Genomic DNA, 22,028 nt, shown 5'->3' with positions numbered 1-22,028 from the left:
CTAGCACATCTTTTTGAAGAAAAAGACTTTTGCGCTCCTGTGTAGTAACAGTTAACGCTCCTGAGAGAACTCCTTGTGGAGTCGGAGGCTCGGGTATTGGAATGTCCAACAACGCCATCATATGCAAGACCCGGTCATGAAAGTTCTGATGGAGTGGGGCGGGTCTTAACTATCCTGGTCCACGTGCTCATCTGTTTTGGCGAGAACTGAAAACTGATTAGCAACAATTGGTACCTCAGACATCATGGGCATATCCATTTGCACAACCGGCGTCGTAAGCACTGGTGAAAGCTGAGGCAATGGTGGCAGTGTAGGAGGGGGCCCCATTGGAAGCAGAGGAGGCCCTACCGAAACCTGCTGAGGAGTAGGAGGAGCAGGCTGTGGCTCGAGAGGCTTAGGATATATTTCTTTGAACAGTTTCTTAAAGTAAGCCTTCATCAGGTCTTAGTGCACAAGGGCCTGGAATTTGCCAAAGAATGCATCCTCAGAGGAAGGTCTAGGCAGAAGAGTGGGTAGAGGCCGATCTGGAGGGGCATACCGCCAAGATTGCATTGAGGCCGGTTGCCAAGACGGCCCTCATCCAGCTGGATCCACATAAACGAAAGAAGCAGACGTAGGAGGAAGAGAAACCTTGCACGCCAGTCAGTTGGCAAGCGAAAAGGGTTTCCATTATCCAGGTTTCAAGGAAAACGTTGCTCTTCTCCAAAAGTAGGCCCCTCTGTACCAGCCACTGAAAGTTTGTTTGGAGGAGCTCGTCAAAATGACCGCCTCAGGCTGCGTGGGTTGGACTGCCATTTTGTCACTGCCTGAAGTGATCTGCGTCACAGGTTTTTGTGAGGTCATTGTCATCATAGGGTTTGTAGGGGCTATGGAATCAGTTTTAGCACTCTGACAGGTAAACTCAGCAGAGCCGGTACTAGAAGCCCTAAAGCGCTTTTCAGCCCCTTTGGTTTCTGCAAAAGTATTAGCCCTCTGTGAGGGAGACTCAGCAGGGCCAGTGCTTGAAGACTACCTAGGGCCTTTGCCCCCTCAGCAGGACCGGTATGACCACAAGGTTGCCTGTGGGAAAGTTAGGGTCACACCCGGTAGCCAGAGTCCCTAAACGGGACCCCTCGATCCTGATGGTTTAGATTATAGCCCCTACTTGGGGATCCTCAGGAGTGACTCCAATATTGTTAGTCACTTTCCAGCAAACCTTGACACTAGGCTTGATATGTTTAGTTACAGACTGGGGAACCTCGGGAATAACCCTGGTTGAAGTAGCCCCAGAAACATTGGGCTTAGCCCCCAGATGGGGAACCTTGGAGGGAAATCCGGCTGTTTTAGCCCCTTGACAGGGAACCTCAGAAAACTCTGGAATCCAGGTTAAATCCCTTTCGGGACACCTCAGGAAGAACCCTGGTAGAAGAGGCACTTGGACCCCTCCCGGAACCAGCAGACCCTGGGAAGGAGTATCCTGGCCGGGGTACCCTAAAAAAGAAGGAACTTCGTGGACATTTCCCTTTTTCATTGATTCCCTGCTGCAAATGTGGAGGAGGAAACCGTTAGAACACCTCCCACCAGACGAGCCTACGCTGGAGTGCTCGGACAGAGAGAGAGTTGCAGTAGAGACAAGAGTCCCACCGATGTTCCGGGCCCAAGCACTCAAGATGGAGAGAATGGGGATCCGCCCTTGCGAAACGACGTACGGACGAAGAACAGGACACAAATCTCTGACGCTCCGGCATAGACATAGTAAAAGACGACCGTGGAACTGGAGCAGGAAGATGAAGGACAAGTTGGAAAAAAGAAAAAATTACCCACGATGTAAGTGCTTCTGACCCCACGCAGAGAAAAGGACTGAAGTGCGATGTGCACGGCGGAGCTCAGGAAGGTGGAGTTACGACCACATGCGGTGGCCCCGCGTAAAAATAAAAGGACACAAAGTAGTTTTGTGATACTTCAAAGTGCTGCGGTCCCGTACCGAAGGACGGAATGTCCGAAAAGTATGGAGGAAAGGGGACGGGTCGTAGGAGTACGAGGAAAAGCGTCGGGACATAGTAGTATGGCCAGATGTCCGAGTGATTGGTCTTGTGAAAAGCAAACATTTGTTCCTTTTCTGCAATCATGGCACACAGTGTAAGAATAAATATCATGTTTACGGGGTGGTCTACAACATTTAAATGGACCAACTAAAAAGGGACAGACAAAAAATAAGAAAAGGTGAAGCAGGTGGAATCCAAACTGGATCTTTACCCCGGTGGGGGGATTAAAGGGATGCAGTGCAGAAATCTCACAATCGCAACATGCATACACCTCAGAGTGAACCCATTCACAAATCCCCAAATGATCAACAAAGAGAAAATATACAAGTGTTCAAACAATGTAAAATAAACCTAGCTAATTCACGACTGCCCCTTAGGCGGTTCCTATACACCTGTGCAGACACCTTCTCCACTCGGATTACAGGCCATAGTAATACTTTTGTGCAACATGCTGTACAATCTGTGCATGCATAGGCGAGTTCGGAGTTTTAGTACAATACAAAACATTATTTATAACATTTACTGTTAAAAAGGTCACACTTAAAAAAGAAAATGAGTACGCATGCAGAAATTGAAATGGGCCCAATCCAACTACATTAAATGATGGATGAAGCACTACAGACATCAGAAAAAAAATTGACGAAGTATTGACTTGTCAGTCCGTGCATGCTATAGGAGGATAGCTTTCACTTTGCCATCTTGGACTGGAATAACTTACTGTTTTCCTGCACCCTGGCCACGAAGCCTGTGAGAGGAATCTGTGGAGTCAACTGAGGCAAAGGAGGAGGGGGAGGAGCAATAGACACTGGTAGCAGAGACACCATTTTGGGAAGGTGAAATGGACAAAGGGGGGGAAGAAGACAAACAAGCAGCAGTCAGTAACAAGGACAAATGCACAATGACCAGTTAAATGGGGGACCTCCTTCAACTTTACTGCCAACTAAGATGCCCCTCCAATAAACACATCCAATCACCCATCAGAAGTATCCTTAATAAAGGTAGCCTTCATTTGAAAAGCAGAAAAGAAGGATGAGCTCAGATTTGATACATTTACGTACATTTGACCCAGTTGCTTCCACTTTAAATTCACAGCAGCAATATACACTGGTCAGATGTGTTGCTTTTTGTTTTTCGGAGACGCATCATAGCAGCAGATTTAAAGGAGGTACAACACCATTCAAGAAAGCAAAAGATTTAATTACAAAGTCATAATCAATAGTTATGATTAGGGGAATACCACTTTCACAATCAACCAACAAATTGCATCTTTCAGGATCAAACAAAGAGAACCAGCTCTATGCCCAAGTGATTCTTAACAGAAGGGTATGCACAAGCCCTTAAAATCAGGATTGAAAGGTAATCCCTGGGTTTTCTTTCGCTTAGAAAAGAAAACCATCTTGTGTGGATATTTCAGTCAGCGGTGCATCCCAGGTCCAAAATGTTAACTCTTAACCACCACAACTCGTTTTTACTAATGTGTCTTATTACCATGTCATGTTCAGACGGTCCAATGTGGCAAACACACATGGGAATTGTGGAGTGCATCAGGGTCTACTAGAAGGAGTGGAGGCCCAGCTGGGACTTGTCAAAACACTGGCTAAGGCCCACTCAGAAAAGCAATTTTGAAAGTGATTGTAGTCAAATGACTTCTTTTAAATCATTTTTTGTACGGGACGGACGATGTACTTCGCTAACTTTGCACTGACAGATTTTATTAAGCAACAGGGCAGCTCCTCTGACAAGCCAATGGATATTTAGCACAGCATGGCACTGAGTTCACAACTTTTCAAACAAAACACTTTAACCGAGAATACATTTGAAAGAGAAAAAGCAGTTCAGTGCCCAATGCAGTTATTAGAATTCCATGAGCACATGCCTGACTTTATTGTATATTCTAAAATTGAGCTGTTCTGTCTATTATACACACAGAAGAAAAATGACTTGCACCCAGTAAATTTTCTTTCTGATGGATGTTCCTCCCACGGATTCCTCATCCCAGATTTATTTGTATCCTGCTTTGCAGTCTTGTAAAAAATATGCATCGTCGTTTATGTCCCTCGACAGTTACCATTCCTGCCTTTGGACATGAAGTTGCGGATAGTACGAATAGCACGCACTTAGTCTTTGCCTCATTTCCTAGTTCCCTCTTTTTGAGGACTTAAACATCCCACATGGGCTTTGAAAGAGAGAAGTGAACAAAACGTTGCTCACAATAAGTGGGGTAGGTTGGGAGGGCAATGAGGAATCTGTGGGAGGAACATCCATCGGAAAGAACATAACCAGGGGTACGCAATTTGTTCTTCTAATGAATTGTTTCCTGCAACTGATTCCGAATGTTAAACTCCCGTGGCAGTTTTGGAAATGGAGGTGGGAGAAGTGGACTTTTGTGAAATGTCTCATTTAGCACATAATATTGTGCAAAACAGCCCTTCCAAAGCGAACATCCTGGCATTGCAAGTGTCCTCCACTGGTACATCTCTTTGTAGAGCCAAAGTCGTTGCCACTCCCCTGTTGGAATGTCTCCTAAATTCTCCGGAACATCTTTCCCAGCGTAAAATGATCAAACGTGAGTGCTTGCTTGGTTACGGCTTGGCCGAATTTGTGAATAGAGTTACCGATGAATAGTTGGTTATATTGTTTGAGGTGTCTTTCTTGAAATGTAAAAGATAAGAGGCCTTTTCGGGTCATGTCTGTAACCTTTTCTACATCCTAAGAAGGATGTTAGAAAGGTGGCAGTGTGACAATCTATGGCAGAAGAAATTCAGACACCGCCTTGGGAAGGAAGGTGGGACAAACCCTCAAAACAACCTTTTATTTGAATACTGTAAATGCTGGCTTGCAAGACAGAGGTTGTAGCTCACTAGCACTGCAAGCAGAAGTGATGTCCAAAAAAACGTTTTCCAGGTTAATAATCTGAGATGACTGGTCTGGAGCGGTTCAAAATGCACACCTATTAAAAAGCACTACATTCAAATACCAGGGCGGAACCAAAAAAGCAACTGTTGAAATGTATGTCAGTCCTTTCAAGTAATGTATCACAATAGGCATCTTAAAACCTTGCTCCGTTGTGTTTGAAAATGGAAAACTCAGCCAAGTAGCCATTAGCGATAGTCACCTGCAGCCCCATATGGGCCATGTGCATTAAAATAGAAAGCACTGCAGGTGTATTGCAAGAGAAATTAGAAGACGACAAACACTGTAGTGACAAACCTACTCCTAGTCCATAGTCCCCTTTTCCTCCATACTGTATGGGCGTCCCCTGATAGGGACAGGAGAAGGAACCTTTTTCACCAGAAAAATCATCTTCCCATTACATTTAGATGCGTGCAGGGGCGCAGCCCTAGTAGCATCCGCTCCCCTGACTCTGCCCACGGGCGACGCATCAACAATATTAACATTTCCTAATGACACCAGTTTTATTCGGGGGCGGGGAGGGACGTATGGAGGAAAGGGGACTGTGGACTAGGAGTACGTTAGTCACTAGGGTGAGTTGTAATTACTCCTGCGTCCCGTCCCCTTTCCTCCATACTGGTTGGGCAAGTACAACTGAATGTAACCCCAGGGTGGAAGGTGCTCTCTTGAGAAAACAAGTTCCTTAACACTGCCTGACCAAATGCCGCGTCCGACCTGGAGCTGCATCCAGGCATTAGTGCTTGGAAAAGGCTGAGGGAGTAGCCCGTGTAGCTGTCTTGCTGATAACCCCACAGGACGTGCCTCTGGAAAGCAACCGCTATGGCTTTAGCTCAGACTGCGTGGGCATGCATATTTTCTGGAAGAAGTTTGTGCTGCCCCTCATACGCCTCCTTGATGGCCGTAACCATCCACCTTGCTATGAAAGCCTTGGAGGCTTAACAGCCAGGCTTCGACCCCACCATAGGTGACTAAAGAGGGAGTCTGATTTGCGGAAGCTCCTGGTCCTGTCCAGGTAGTATCTCAGCGCACGCCTCACATCCAGACAGTGCAATACCTTCAGAGCGTCATCCTTAGGATCCGCGGAGAACATTGGTAGCACCATCTCCTCATTTAGGTGAAACGAGGAGACAACCTTAGGTACGAATGCGTGGTAAGTTCTAAGCACAACTTTGTCCTTACGAAAAGTAGTATAAGGCTCTGAGGCCACCAGCGCCTGGATTTCATTGATCTGGCGTGCCGAGAAAGGCCCACCAGGAGCCAGTCTTCATGGTGACTAGCCTGATGTCCACGTATGCCATATGTTCGAATGGTTTATGCGCCAGCGTGCCCAAGACCACATTGAGGTCCTAGACCAGGTATGGCTTCTTGATAGGCGGATAAAGCCTGATCAGGCCCACCAAGTGTCTTAACCACCGGATTAGAGGATGACAATAGCTCAGAGTTCCTGTAGTCTCCGATGGCCACCAGATAGGTGTTGCATGTGTCTACCTGCACACCAGAGTGTGTGAGGTGCGCAGAGAAGGATAGCACGTCGTCCAACGTGCAGGTCAACGGATCAACCTCCTTTGATTCTGCCCAGTGACAAAACCTGGTCCACTTGCTTTTGTACTGGCTCCTGGTAGTATCGCTCCTAGCCCCTTGAATAATGTCTAGGTTAGCTTGTGACCGATGCAGATGCCTCAATGTGACTTGCTCAGGAACCACGCTGAGAGGGCTAATTTCTGGGGGGAGGTTGGGGGTGGGGCGCGGGTGGATAATTGACTCCCGGCTGAGAGAGTCGGTGTGCTGGGCCCAGCAGAAGGTGCACTGAGGACTGATCTGACAGGCTGAGTAGTTCCGAGAACCATGGCCTTGCTGGCCACCACAGAGCTAACAGGATGATATGGAGGCGCTGGGCCTCTCTGATCTTGCAGATTACCCTGTGAACCAGGGGAGTGGGAGGGAAGGCAAAGGCATTCATGTTCCACTGGATCTGCATCATGTTGCCGAAAAAGCCCCTGCCCTGTCCCTGCCAGGACGCAAACTGGGGGCACCTCTTGTTGAACCAGGTGGCGAAGAGATCCATTGGAGGATGACCCCACTTGTCGAAGATCCCCTGAAGGACCTGTTCGTCTAACTGCCATTAGTAGTTGTTGGACTCCTCCAGGAAGTGGATTGCTGCCAAGTGCCAGTTTACCAGAGCCCTCTCCCAAATGTTGACTGCTGGAGTGCAGAGGGGAGAAGACCTGGTGCCACCCTGCTTGTTGATGTAATACATGCTGGTGGAGCTGTCCGTTTGAATGAGGATCGCCTTGCCACTGATGGGGAGGAAGGCTTTGAGAGCGAGCCAGATGGCTATCAACTTGAGCCAGTTGATGTGGGCTGCCTGCTCCTGACGGGACCATACCCCATGGACACTGTGGCTGCCCAAGGTAGCTCCGCAGCCCTCTAGGGATGAGTCTGTGGTGATGTGACCTGAGGTGCTGGTTGAAGGAAGGGCCTGCCTATCCGCAGGTTGTTGTCCGTACTCCACCAGACTAGGTCCTGGTGGAGATGTGGGATGCTGACCTGCTCTGCCTGGGAACCCCTCTCCTCACTCCAGGAAGGCTGTGAAGTGCAACTGCAGTCGCCTCATTTTGGGCCTTGTATGCGGCACTGGCAGGAGACATCTCGTCATAATGCCCAAGAGGTGTTGGTACCATCATGCCTAGGTCACTGCTCTGCTGAGAAAATGCCCCGTGGCCCTTTGAATGGCTGCGATCTTGTCCGCTGAGGCCCAGGAAGGTTAGACTGCATGGGTGCCAGCTGTGACTTCTTGTGATTGATGGAAAATCCCAGCCTGTGTAGTGTATCCATGAGGGTGGAGGCTGTGTGCTGGACAGCCCCTGGAGACCTTGCCTTGACAAGCCAGTCTAGATATGGGTAGATGCGATGCCCCTGCGCCCCGGGTAGGGCTGCAACAGCGGTCATCAGTCTTGTAAACACCCTGGGGGCCGAATTGAGGCCAAAGGGTAGAACCTTGTATTGGAAGTGAAAACTCATGATTCCGAACCTCTGAAAGGAATGTGATGGGGTTGCCAAATTGGGATGTGTAGGGAGGCATGCTTCAGATCCAGGGAGCACATTCAGTCTCCTGCACACAATGTCTCCGCTATTAGCGCTGGGGTAACCATCTTGAACTTTTGGCGAAGAAGGGAAAGGTTCAAGGTGGAAAGGTCCAACACAACCCTGAGGCCAGCCTGGTTCTTTTTGTGTATGGTGAAAATCTGTGAATAGAAGCCCAGACCGTGCTGAGAGGCTGGGACTTCCTCCACTGCCCGACTCTCTACAAGCGAGCGTATTTCCAACTGAGTTGTCGTACCAATCTGTGGGAGCAGAGAAGGGAAGGAGGGATAGGGAGCCGGAAGCCTGGGATCCATGGGCCCATGAACCTTGTCCGCCAGCATGAAGGGTAAGCCTGCCCCCCCACCGAAGACGCGCGGATCCGGATGGGTGCGTCACGATTTCATGCCCTATGTGGCTGGGACTGAGGAGGGGGACTGGAAAAAGCCCTTATGAGCCACCTTGTGCTGCTTGCGCCTGTGCTGGCTCCGGGATCTGTCCGGTTGTCTGGACCATCTCTTGGAAGCCCCTGAAGCCTCTGAAGAACCAACCCTTCTATGAGCGCTGGTGCGCTTGGCTATATGTGTTAGGGGTGGACTTGGTGAGGATCGATAAGGATTCAGCAGTCTGTGAGGTACTCTTCTTATCGAGTTCTTCGTCAGTTGTTGAATGAACAGATCGCCCCCCTCGAAAGGAAGGTCCAGTATACATTCCTAGACATCAGGGTTGCACTTAGTCGTCCTTCGTCAAGCCATCCTTCTCATGTCGGTAGCAATACAGATGGCACAACCAGAGGTATCAATGAGAGCAAGCATTGACTCCACGCTATTATGTCCTGTGCCACTAATTTGGCTTCAGCCAGCCCAACCTTGAAAGGAGCCTGGCTCTGCACAGGGAGTTCAGTAGCAAGTCCGCAATCTCCTGCCAGAGGCTCTGGTTGACCACCACCAGCATGGCATCCGCATTGGACTGGCACAGATGGAGGGTGGCATTGGAATAGACATACTTTCCAAATGCCTCCAGGATCTCCTTCAAACCCAGGAGTGCTGAGGCTGATGTAGCCGAGGATGATTGAGGCTTACAGTACAGTGATGCTGCCGCCATCACTGAGGAGTGTGGCTGTGGGAGCGCCGACAGTAAGAGTGGGCCCCCTTCCTTTTGCCTAAACTTAGTGTTGAGACGCCGATTGGTAAGCTGGGTAGAATGTGGCATGATCCATCCTTTTTTGCTAAGCACTACCACGTCCTTCTGCAATGGGATTCCCGTTCTAGCCGTGAGAACTTCTGCCAATACGCCTGCCTCTGGTTGTTCCACCTGTGGCTGTGGGATCCGCAAATACTGAGCTAGACCCGCCAGATGTTTGTGAAAGGCTTTGGCTGATCGGGGTCGGGATCCTCCTGTCGAGACTCCTGTCGGGGTCCTCCTCCCCATCTGTGTCCACCAATATGTCTTGCTGGCCCGGTGAAGCCGGAGGAGTGCTGGGCGCAGGAAGCTGTGACTTACTGATTATCAGCGCCAGATGCTGCTGAGACAGTGTAGACAGAGCTGCCGTGACTGGTACAGGCATGGGAGCTGGTGTCGTAGCGGGTGGCGTGGGTGCCTGGGGCTGGCGTGGGTGCCTGGGGCTGCGCTGGACCAAAAGGCGTGGCCGTGGGTGCTAGCAGCTGTACCTGAGGGAGCTGATCACATCCCCAAGGATGGTACCCATCTGTGGGGACCTTATGAGAGTAAGGAACTTCTCAAAGATCCTGTCTTCACAGGCCAGAGTGCATGATGGAATAGCATAGGTGCCGGGCCCCGAGGTTGTTGAGATCTAGGTACGCGCAGTCTTGCTGTATTAGGCGAGGTGCATCTGCCCTGTGAAGTCAATGGGTATGCTGTGGGCCAAGTGACAGGCCTTGACCAGTCCCATCTGGAAACTCGCTCCCCTACCTGGTCCCCAAAGGGAGATGGTGCCAGGTGAGCCGCCATTTTGTTTTGCTGCATGCCACGTGCCTGCGCCGTGGTATTTGCTGCGCTGGGCCTGGCTTCCTCCAGTACGTAGAGCATTGGAGGTTGAGGCCTACCCTGCACCTCAGGTCGGGGCCTGGTAGGCGGAGTGCACTTGGCTGTGGAGCCGGTAGTGCTGCGTACAGGCGCCCTCTCAGACAGTCTGGTGTTAGGGCGTAGCCCGTCGGGTTGAGCCCTGGTAATAAAACCTTGCGGTCACTGAACGGAATCACCGGTAGGATCCTACGACCCCTCGGCCTGGTGGCCAGTAGCTGGAGTAGCCTCAGCGCTTGTGCTGGTCGTAGAACCTGTTATGTCCCTTCCGCTAGTGCCCTTCCTGGGAAAGGAGGCGCCTTTGCGGGGTGTGTCGGAGAACAGTACACCTACCTTGGGCCTGGTCTTCTGCTTCACAAACGCTTTTAGGTCCTCTGGAGGTGACCTTCCGAAGAGCTCCCGCCACCTGGATAGTCTGTTCTTGAGGGTGCGCGGTCTCGGAGCATTGCACGCGGTACAGCCGTTGTTAGGGCCAAGGCAACGGAGGCAGAGGGCGTGGGGGTCAGACGTTGGGAAGGGACTCTTGCAGGCTGAACACCTGTTGAAGTCCGCCACCGTCAACATGCGCCAGGGAGGAGCGTGGCACCAGAGGACAAAGCGGTACCTGACAATTGAAAGATAAAGAGACCCAAGTACTTTTCCAGGGAAGAGCGTGTGGAATTACTAGGCCGGAGGCCTAACCCAGGAGTTCTGGTGAAAGTAGTCTGTTCCCGTTGACGTGGAAAAGAGGACTGAGGAGTGGCGCCGGTGGGCGGAGTCAGGGGAGTGCATTGTCCCAGGGCTGCGCCCCCGCGAGGATCTAAATTTAAACGGGAATATGATTTTCTGGTGAAAAAGGTTCCGTCTCCTGCCCCTAGCGAGGGACGCGCACACAGTATGGAGGACAGGAGACGGGATGTAGGAGTAAGGATTTATATCTTTTGCTCTACACCAGTTATAAACCTTGTTCCGATGGCTGCCGTATAGGGCTTTGGCTGCTGTCCATTCTAGCAGAAAGCAACACCCCCATAACTTCTGGGAGGTCCCAATCTTTATATCTTAGCCTCTCTGAAATCAGGCGTGAAGATTCAGTGTCCAGATTCCTGGGTGAAGAAGACGGCCTCCCTCATGCGAGAGATGATCCACTCTGGGGAAGACTGAATGAAGCACAGATGGGCATTGTCTAAAAGGTCTAAGTACCACGATCTCCTGGTCAAATAATCGATTTCTCGAATTTCCTCAACCTCCTGATGAAATGAGGGATAACTGGGACTGGTGCGAACGCATACAGGAATGTAAATTCCCAGTCCACCACGAACACGTCCACCAGAGCTCCTCTCTGAGCAAATTCCCTGGAGCAGGACAGGTCACACGTCCTGTTGATACTGAACATGAACAGATCCACTTGAGGGGTCCCCCAGAGGGCAAAGATTTCTACAAGGACTACCTGATGTAACTCCCACTCATGGGAGATTGTGCTCTGCCAGCTCAGAGAATGCCATTGTATTCCCATTCCCAACTAGGTGAACAGCCGACAAGCGATCCCATTTTGCAGAGCCCAAAAACAGAGCTGAATTTCATATGCACAGTTTTAGTCCACACCACCTCTTGTTGAGGTAATGCATGGTCACCGTGTTGTCAGTCATTATCAGGACATTCTTTTCCTGGATGGAGGGCAAAAGAGGTAATCAGCGCCAGTCTGATCGCCCTCTTGTAGTCTTGATTGTGCAGGGGGCCGAAGCCTGCTCATTGTCAGATCGCTCCCCATCTCATGAGGCGAGCATCCATGGACTATAATAAACTCCGGCCAGGGTTGCCAAAAAGGATCGCCCAACCCCCCCCCCCCCCCAAACCCCCCCGCTCCCCTCCCATCATCCCGTTCTCCTTGCAGGCCCACCACAGAAGATCCTGCAAGACCTTGATCGGGACCTGAAGAAGGTCCATCATCCTGCCCGAGAACTGTCACCATTGGTATCAGAGGACCCACTGAAGGGACTTCATCCTCAGACAGGCCACTGGCACCAGGAAAATGCAGGATGTCCGTCGTGAGGCCCAGCAACCTCAGAAAAACGAAAGTTGATTGATATTGAGCATTTACCATCTGCAAGACATGTCAGGCCCTAAATTCGGGAAGAAGAGCCTTCCCTGAGGAAGAATACAGGACTGCTTCAATAAATTGAAGCGTTTGAGAAAGTGTCATCTAGGACTCCTTGAAATTGAGGGAGAAGCCCAGTTTGGGGAGGGAGCGCCAGGTGCTGTTGAGATGTTCCAGAGTCTGTTTGGGAGAACGAGTTCTGATCAGCCAGTCTATGTAGGGAAAGATTTTAATCCGTTCTTAGATTTGCTGCCATCACCGCCATCAACTTAGTGAAGACCCTTAGGGCGGAGACGAGCCGAAAAGCAGACCTCAAAATTGATGGTGAGAACTGCCAATGGTGAACTTCAGGTATTTTATGTGCTTGGGAAGTATAGGCACATGAACGTAAGCATCCTAAAGATCTTGGGATACCACCTAGCCCTGGATCTGAAAGGCCTGGAGGATCTGCGAAAGAGGGATCATTTTGAATATGTCCACCTTTGGGAACTTGTTCAAGTGCCTCTAGTCCAAGATGGGTCACAGTCCTTGGTCTGGCTTGGGGACCAGGAAATAGGTGGAGTACCAGATCTGGTTATTTTCCGCTACAGGTATCCCCTCTACAGCACATTTCAGATAGTTTGTTCGAGGGACAATCTGGAGGACTTTCCAAGAATGGGGGACAGTACCCATGGCCCACTTTCTGTGGTGCCCATGCATCTGTAGTAATGATATGCCATTCTTGCAGATGTTGGGTCAGCCTGCCTCCCACTGAGGTCCTGTGAGCCAAGCGCTCAGAGGGGTTATGAGGTTGTGGCTGCCGAAGGTAAATAGGAGGTTGCTGTCTGAACAGCTTTTCGTCCACAACCTCTAGGGGCACACATGAAAGCGTTGCCCTTGCTTCTGACTTGTTTAATCTCTCCCCCTTTGACTGAATGGGGAGTATTTTTTTTTTTATTTGTAACAATTAGTTTTATTACAAAACTTTCATTACATATAAGATACTGTCAACATTTTACTTTCCTTCATTCAATTCATTTAGTTAGAGATTAATCGTAATTTAGGATCTTCTCCATATAATCAATAACTGTACAAATTAGTGGAGGCCTATTTCCAGAGAGTAAATTAAACCACCAGTCCTCAATGTTTATCCCGGGAGAAAAGAATCTACCAAGAAAGGACATGCGATCAGATGCAAGTTCAACACATTTGACTGAATGGGGAGTAATAGCGAAAGGAGCGCTCTATCCAGCTTTGTAAAGGTGGATGTTGCTGTGGCCGACTGATGGCTGCCCCAAAAGATTTTGCTGCAGCCTTTGAAGCCTGTACTTTCTCCAGGCTGTATTCCTTGGGACCAAATAAATTGAATCTATCAAGGTCATATCTAAAAGCCTCGATTGGGCATCAGGGTTGAAGCCAGATTTTTGCAGCCTCGCAAATCGCCCGATTGCTGCGCTAGACTCCATGCATCTTTCAATGCAAGCTGATGCGTCTAGTCCTGACTGATGGGATTGACAGGAAGCCTACTTTATGTCATTAGGTTATTAAAACCTTCTTGCAAATGCCCTTCATGAAAGTTTTCCACAACTTGTGCAACTACATCGCATAATGTGTATGTATATTTTGCTAGTGAACAAGACGCGCTAATTGGTTTTAACGCCATGCTTCCCGCTGAAAAGACCATTTTTGCAAGGGCATAATGCCACTTTTCATCATTATCTGGAGATATGGTTGGATAAGCTGCAGCTTTTGAAGTTGAAGTTGACGCCTATACAACTAAGCTTGCTGGTGTTGGAGTCTTAGAGTGGAAACCAGGGTCCACAGAAGAAGGCTTATACTTGTTTACCAACTCTATTTACACCCGGAGTAGTGTGTTTTTTTTCCAGATTTCCCTAATTGGGTTCTTTAGTGCTGTATGGAATGGCAGCACAGGCTCCTTATGAGGGCCTTATTGCTAAGATGTCTGTTAGATTATCTTGGGTAATGTCCTTTGCAGAACAACCTCATCCCAAATACTCCACCTTATTTCATGATAGTCCTGTAGGCTGAATTAGGGTTAGAGTGCACAAATGAAGCGTCAAAATCAACCTCAGGGGAGGTTGATTAGACACTGGCATCTTTAAAGCATGAAGCCAGATCTTCTAGTTGAGAATGATCTGAAATCAATTCCTCTAGAACATTTGGTGTTACAAAACACTGATACCCATATGGGATGACTTGTTTGCAAAGGATTTAAAGAAATTGGTTTTAGATGGAATTTTGTGGTTGACTCCAAGGTTGATGTCAATGTGAAAGGTCCCTTCGTCTTTGACTCCTTCGAGAAGAATGTCACAGAAACCTTTTGCTTTGATGTCAACTCTGGAGTCGACGCAGTTGACGCTACTCGACTACACATCTCTGAGGCCAATCGACTCTGGCTTTAGGGCGCGGATCGAAGCCTTACTTGATTCCCTGCCAGTCTGGAGGACATGGTGGGATCAACAGCCTTTTTAGGCTCTTTTGGAGGGACCACGAGGGGCTGCCTTTAAAAGCACCTCCAACATTTTCTCACAAAAACGTTCCCATTCGGCCACTGAGGTGGTCGTTTTGGGAAAACATGCCCGACGCATGTAGACAAGGAATGTGAAGATGAGAGATGGCATAGTTTCTTACTCTTCTTCCGTGAAGACTAAGAGGAAGAAAGACCAGAATCACTCCTGGATCTCGATCGCTTTGAATGTGTGGAGTGTTTTTTGGCCCTTTCTGGAAATGTGTATGGTTGAACACTACCTTTGGAGGATTTTCTTTTTGAAGCTGTGGAAGACAGATTTTGAAAGCAACCGACCTTGGGCGAGATTCGACCTTCTCTTCTTCAAGACCTTACTGGTCATCGATTGACAAGAGCCACACTCAATGACTTCATGATTTTCGCCAAGGCACCAGAAACAAATCATGTGCAGATCAGGGATCGACGTCTCGAATCATAGTCTGTACATCTTTTGAGGCCTGTTTTCGGGCATGGACATTGTGATAAAATCACTAAAAGATTCACAAATATTATTAGTTGTGTCAAAGCAATTCACTGAGGCGTGTCGGACCGTTCCGAGTGCGTACTGCGCATGCAGAAAAACAGAACTGAGGCAAAGGGTGTAGTGCGTGCTATTTACTCCATCACCAATGTCAAGTCCATACACGGGAAGGGTAGCTGTCAAGGGACATCGACTACAACACCGCACTGCGTCCCTCCCTGCTGTCAAATATTTTTCTGAGACTGCAAAGAAGGATACGAATATATCTAAGATGAGGAATCAGAGGGAGGAAACAATCCATTAGAAATCCACTGATGGGGAACACCCTTCTGGGTGCACAGCTGTAACCTGTAGGAATGTCGTAAAATAGCAAAAAACATTTTAACATTCCTTTACATGGCTGAGTTTTTACAATTGCAACACTTTGCTGTGGCCAAAGAATGTCAGAATGTTTATATTATGTAAGAGACCGCGAGCTCTAGTATGGCCTGGACAACAAATATGATTCCTTTGACCCGAAACTCAGATTGTAAAGAGAAGTCCATCTTATGATTTTGCAATTGGGTCATGATGGGGGCATTAGTGCTGCAGCAACACGCACTTCATGATGAACTACAAGAAATGGAATCACCCAGCTTTGGGTAGACTGGCTGTGTGCTGCCACTGACCCGGCGGTGACTCCTTAACTTGCCAATGTGGTGCAATCTCATCCCTTGGAACAATCTTCACTTACCCAAGCCGCAGGAAAATATTCGGGATGAGTGCAGAAGGTACAAGTGCAATAGTTTCATCTACATAGGGAGTGGGATGGGAAATTAGGAGAGAGCAGGCCCACATGTGGAGGGGAGAAGCCCAAGTATAGATATTGTGTGGGAAACAGATAGAATATACAGACTGTATAGGCAAGTATAAGTGGTACATTGATGGCATTGCAACAAATTGAAGACAGGGATAAGAGTGCAATAGAAGACTACATGGTATGTGATGGGGTAAATCAAAAGTGTGTGGTCAGTTAGAGAAACCTTGTAAGAAACGTTTTCATTGTGGGCTGCCCAAGATCTCCATGTCCCAAAAGGCAGATCTCAGGATGAAAGGGAATCTGTGGACTCCTGTAGCCCTTTAGTGAAGGCAAAATGACCTATGCAGTGCGTCGTAGTGTGTTGTTTGGGCGGGTCGGGTGTTGCCGGTGTCGCTCACAATATATCTTAACGAGGACCGCACTGTAACGTGGAATAAAGTTACTACGAATTAAGGTACCCGAGTGGCGGCCTTTCTTAACCCACGAGGTCACATCACAGTGCCTACTCGCCCTATCCAAAACTGCAGAGATTTTTACCAAAGACTAAACATTTGTGCTTATTCACATGCGTTCGTGGAAAGCAAAAGGTCAGACCCACTTTTTGCTGAAGGGTTGCACAAAGACTACAAGACGTTATATAACTATGCTTGAAAGGCCATCAAAGTTTGGCAAGACCAGAAAGTAAAAGGAGATAAGTTTTAATTTGATCTGAACAGTTTATGTAGTGGCTAAAACAAAATTGAGGGCAACCATTCAAGTGCTTGAAAAAGAAATATCAGTGAGAAGGGAAGTACTGAAAGAAGCACATGGTGGGTTTCTTTCCAAAACATGAGGATGCCGTACTGTGCTTGCAGTTCTATTTGCATATTGCTTGCAATATTGTTTAAGGTAGATCTGCTCTTAGTGGGTTGGTAGCCTTCGAACAGTGAAATGAATGTTCATGGTTTTGTGGAACACTGCACCACAGGGCGTGGCATCCAGTAGTGGCTGCTTGGATTGTATTTTCGAAGTAATGAGCAGCCAGTCTAACCTCAGACTGGTTGCTGAAATGCTATATCTTGGCCACTCAGTTAACGGTTTCAGTTAACGGTTTTACATTTTATGGCGTGCTACATACAGAATACATGAATCCAAAATTGTTGATAGCACTCTGTAGGGTGGCCTTTTCTTCTTCCTTCCTGCATCTTAAAGACATGCATTACTCACCGTAATAGCATTTCTGATGATTTTATCTACTTAGATTGACATGCTGTGCATATAGTCTGACATCCAGTGGTAACTGCAGAGTATTGCATCTTGTCTTTCGAGGATCGAAAGGGGACGTCGACATGGGCGGGCCTGTAACACTATCCCAAACGTGATGTGTAGTGTACCCAAGAGTCCTCACGTGCCGAGGTCGCTCCGATTGTATTTTCTCTGCCATGAGGGAGCCTAATTACTATCGTGAGTGAGTACATAAAAGAGAGAAAGCAGTAAGACGTCTATGTTCCTTCTGCCCGAGCGGGGAGGAAGGGTAGGCGCATGTGAATCTAAGCAGATACAATCCTCAGAAATGCTATTCCGGTGAGTAATGCATGTCTTCCGATGCTTGTTAATCTGCTTAGAATCACATGCTGTGCATAGACTAGCGCGCATTACCCAGAGTTGGAGGTGGGTTGTGAGAAGGAACAGTAGTGAAAAGAGGTCTTCGTACTGCTCGTCGCACCCGAGAATCAGACCTAGAATGACTGCTAGGCAATAGTGTTTTGTAAAGGTGTGTACAGAACTCCAGGTTGCCACTTTGCAAATGGATTCTAGGGGAACATTTGCAATGAATGCTATGGAAGCCCCAGTGCCTCGAGTAGAATGTGCTCTAGGCTTGAAGGGCAGTTCTCTCTTAGCTAGAACAATCCACCTTGAGATGGCTGATTTAGAGACAGGATCCCCTTCTCTACCAGCTGCCACTTAAACGAAAAATTGATTTGTCTTTCTCAGTGGTCTAGTTCTTTCCAGGTAACGCATGACTGCCCTGCGCACATCTAATGTGTGTAGGCTTCTTTCAGCCATGTTAGTGGGGTTCTGTAAGAAAGTAGGCAGCTCTATTGATTGGTTCACATGGAACGTGGAAATAAATGTAGGCGCAAATCGAGGATGAGTGCGCAGAACCACCTTCTCTCTATGGACTGTAACAAAATGGTCTAGGACTGAAAGGGACTGTAGTTCACCAACTCTTCTTATAGAAGTGATGGCCACTAGGAAGGCTGTCTTATATGCAAGATCCTTGAAACTTGCTTTTTGCAAACGCTCAAAGGGAAACCCCATAAGTCTAGTCAATACCCCATTAAATTTCCTACCGGGACCCGGGTTTAGAAATGGGGGGATTCATTCTTTTAACCCCTTCCATGAATGCCTTAATAACTGGTACTTTCCACCACAACACCTTCTGTTGTAAAGTGGTGTAGGCTGAAAGGGCAGCGAGATGAACTTTCAGGGAATTAAAAACCAGACCAGAGTCCAGTAAGTGAGTGAAGTACAACACATTGAGTGTAGGAGAGCAGTCAAAGAGATTGATGCCCTTGGAGTTGCACCAGATAAAGCACTTCCATTTACTGGAGTAGCAATACCGGGTGTTGGGTTTCCTCGCCTCCCTAAGTATGTCCATGCATCTTTGAGGGAGTTGTTGGTGCCCGAACTCTATGACCTCAGGAGCCATGCCGCAAAGGTCAGGATTTGCGGGCATGGATGGTGTTTCTCCCTTGTCTTGAGATAACATGTTGTACGGACAAAGTAGTTTCATTGTAGGAGATAGGGACATCTCCATCAGATGAGAGAACCATGGTTGGCGGGCCCACATGAGGGCCACCAATATCATGGTGACTAGTTCCTGGTGCACGATCTTGTTGAGTAGGGGAGTCAGGGGGAAAAGCGTAAACACATTTCCCTGACCATGCAATCCAGAGACCATTCCCCTTGGATTGCTTCTGGGGGTACCTGGAGGTGTAATCTTGGCATTGAGAGGTCTCCAGAGTTGCAAACAAGTCGATCTCTGGGAATCCCCATAGCGCAAAAACGTTGGAGATGATGACTTCGTGTAATCGCCATTCGTACTCTACGTGCAGTGGGAAGTCTCTGCTGAGCAGGTCCGCCAGAAGATTCAGTTCCCCAGGAACGTGTTGGGACAACAGGAACATCCTCTGTTTGAGAGCCCATTTCCAAATGTTTTGGGACAGCTTGGATAGCCCTGGAGAGTGTGTGCCCCCTTACTTGTTCAGCTAGTACATGGCCGTGGTGCCGTCTGTCAGGATCAAGACGGTCTTCCCCTGTAACTGTCTGAAAGGCTTTCAGTGCTTTGAATACAGCTAATAGCTCCAACAGATGTATGTGGTTGGATGCTACTTCTGGGGACCACACGCTGTGCACCGGCTGCTGAAGCATGTGAGCCCCCCAACCCCGTGAGAGATGTGTCTACTGCAGGGGTGGTGAAGGCTTTCCCCTTCAATAGGTTTTCCCTCAACCACCCCTGCAGAGAGAGAATGAGGGCTGGCGAGACAACTACCATATCTTCCCATTGTCCGCTGGCCTGACACCACTGGCTGTTGAGCCATTCTTGCATGGGACGCAGACGCGCGCGAGGAACCAAGTAAACGCAGGATGCCATCATTCCTAACAGTTGCATGGCATTGCCTACCGTCACCTCTCGACTGGCTACATACTGAGGGATCTGAAACAGCATGTTCTGAACCCTCTTGTTGGAGGGGAAGACTAGGCCGTCTTCTGTCAGAATTAGAGCCCCTAGAAACTGTTTGACTCGACTGGGGTCTAAGCTGGATTTCTTCTCGATGGAGAATCCCAGGCTGAATAGGAGGTCTATCGTCTTTTGAGTGTTCAACAGGCATGTTCCGTAGGACTCCCCTGTTATAAGCCAGTCATCGAGGTACGGGTAAACCGGGATGGATTTCTCTGTGCAGGTGCGCTGCTGCCACAGCCAGTACCTTCGTGAACACCCTTGGCGCCGAGGCAATGCCGAAGGGGAGTACTTTGAACTGATTGTGCTTGTCCTCATGAACCTTGGATATTTTATGTGCGCCGGCAGCATTGAAATATGAAAGTAATCATCCTTCATATCCAATGTTGCCATGTAATCCCCCTGTTTCAGCAGCGGGATTACTTCCTGTAATGTGACGGGATGAAACTTTTGTGGTTTGACAAATTTGTTCGCTGGGCGCAAGTCTAGAACAGGGCGCATGGTGAGATCCTTTTTGGGTACAAGGAAGTACACTGAATAAATACCCTTGTTTACCTGTAGAATAGGGACAACTTCTATGGCGCCCTTTTCCTGCAGGATCTCGACCTCTTGCAGTAGGATGCGTAGGTGTTCCAGCGTCAGGATTCTTGATTTTGGCAGTCTGAATTGAGGTGGTCGGCAAAATTCTATGCAGTACCAGTGGGTAACGGTCTTGAGTACCCACTGGTCTGTGGTTATCCCCTCCCATGCATGAAGGAATGATGTTAGATGCCCCCCCGATCGGGGTGGCATGGAAGGGGACCCGAATCCGAGGGTCATTTCTGACCCGATGTAACGCTCACCTGATTCCCACAGAGACGCTGACCCGAACTGGACTGCTACCGTTTCTTCTATTGTGAGGCCCAGGGCCCGGAAGATGCTCTGGACGGGGCCTCCAAATTTGGATTGCCTGGCTTGTAGAGTAAGTTTTCTGCAGGTGGAAGAAAAGGGATTGATTACCAGCTGGGGTGGATATGTGTTCCCACCAATCTCCCGTTTCTCACTCTTCTTGACCCCCAACTTGGTTTCTGCGAGCTCTCACCTTAGGTATTGTAAAGATGAGCTCTCCATCCTGCTTCAGGTGCAGGGGTGCGTAGAATCCAGTTACGTCACTGGATGGGAAATAGTTGCGGACACTGTGTCCTTCATCTCTCCTACGGTAGCCGTAAGTATGAGTTTCTTTTCTCCACAGGAGCCGGGGCCCAGAAACCTAAAGCTGGTAAGTCTCTTGGTGAGTATTTGTTCTCCGTGCTTAGTTAGTGCTCACCATGTATTCCTCTTATGCAGGTGCTGGGATGTAGCTGGTGTCGTAGCCGCGGTGGAGGAAGGTAAGTGAAAGAAAAGCGACTGCTTACTTCTAATGATTGTCTTTTTCTGCTTACAGGTGCCGAGATGCTGCCGGCGACACAGCCGCTGTCGCGCGTGATGAGGCACGTGAGTAAGTGGAAGAAATGTGGACGCTTTAGAGCGGGCACCTCTAATGACTGTCTTTTTATGTTTTTCAGGTGCCGAGATGCTGCCGGCGTCGTGGCCGCGGTGGAGTTCGGCGAGGCCACGGATGGGTAAGGCAAGGCGGCACGGCTGCGAGCGTTTGAGAGCGCTGCTAATCTTGTACCTTTCCTTTGCAGGATCGTCGGAGGTAGGATTGCTCAGGCCGGATTCCGGTAAGTAATTTCTAATGCTCGCCTTCTCTTTTCTTGTCTGTTTGCAGGTGTTCCGGGTGCTGGCGGTCGTGTCAGGAGCCAGGATGCAGGAGCCGACTCGGTGAGCGTCCTGCTGCTGATGCAGAATAACGCGAAGCACGTGTATTCCATCGGGCGTGGTTTAAATAGCAGAGAAGTGCTTCAGGTGTGTGTTCTTCCACCGGCCCCACCCAGGTAAGAAAAGAGTTCCTGAATAGAGGAAATAGTTCCTCCCAGCCCTGATGGCTGGGGACTTCAGCCAGACTGGATTGTTCTGGGTAAGTATGCAGCATGGTCTGCCTCAGGTAAATCCACCCAAGCATTATTACACAATTTATCAATATGAGCCCGGCGCCTATGGTGCCGGGACTGAAGTCCTTTATGAGCCTGGCGCCAAAGGCCCTGTAGGGGTCTACTGGGTCGGGAGATGTGGAAGAAGGGTCTGCTTCTGGGGGCGCTGGGCCAGTCCTGGCTCCTCGGGAGTAGTGCTCATGACACCCGAGGCCGGGGAACATCTGGGGGTGGAACTCCGGCCTCTACCCTTTCCACGCTGCTGTCCTCTAGGTGGATACATGGTGGTGTTAGACCCTTGTCCTGAATTCCATTTGTTTCCGGAACCATAATGGTTTTGAGGGGAGGGAGATTGCCCACGAAAGGAACGA

The 22,028-nt window shown here is 48.9% G+C and overlaps 1 protein-coding gene across 8 annotated transcripts in view; it reads right to left on the bottom strand.

Annotated features, from left to right (window-relative positions):
- The window catches only part of ABI1 (abl interactor 1), an 816,248-nt gene that overhangs the window by 87,653 nt on the left and 706,567 nt on the right, over positions 1-22,028 (bottom strand). For 4 of the 8 annotated variants that reach the window (XM_069648123.1, XM_069648127.1, XM_069648124.1 and 1 more), the window contains one exon: positions 2,743-2,829. The exons of the other annotated variants lie outside the window; for them this stretch is intronic. In XM_069648123.1, coding sequence (XP_069504224.1) covers positions 2,743-2,829 — 87 coding nt within the window. The remainder of the gene's footprint in view (positions 1-2,742; positions 2,830-22,028) is intronic. 8 annotated transcript variants of the gene reach the window in all.

Source organism: Ambystoma mexicanum, chromosome 2q (genome assembly GCF_040938575.1).
Source record: "Ambystoma mexicanum isolate Mex_15411 chromosome 2q, UKY_AmexF1_1, whole genome shotgun sequence".
In the NCBI taxonomy this organism is placed as follows: domain Eukaryota; kingdom Metazoa; phylum Chordata; class Amphibia; order Caudata; family Ambystomatidae; genus Ambystoma; species Ambystoma mexicanum.
Note: the sequence above shows the minus strand (reverse complement) of the source record. Positions and strands in the feature narration are given on the sequence as shown.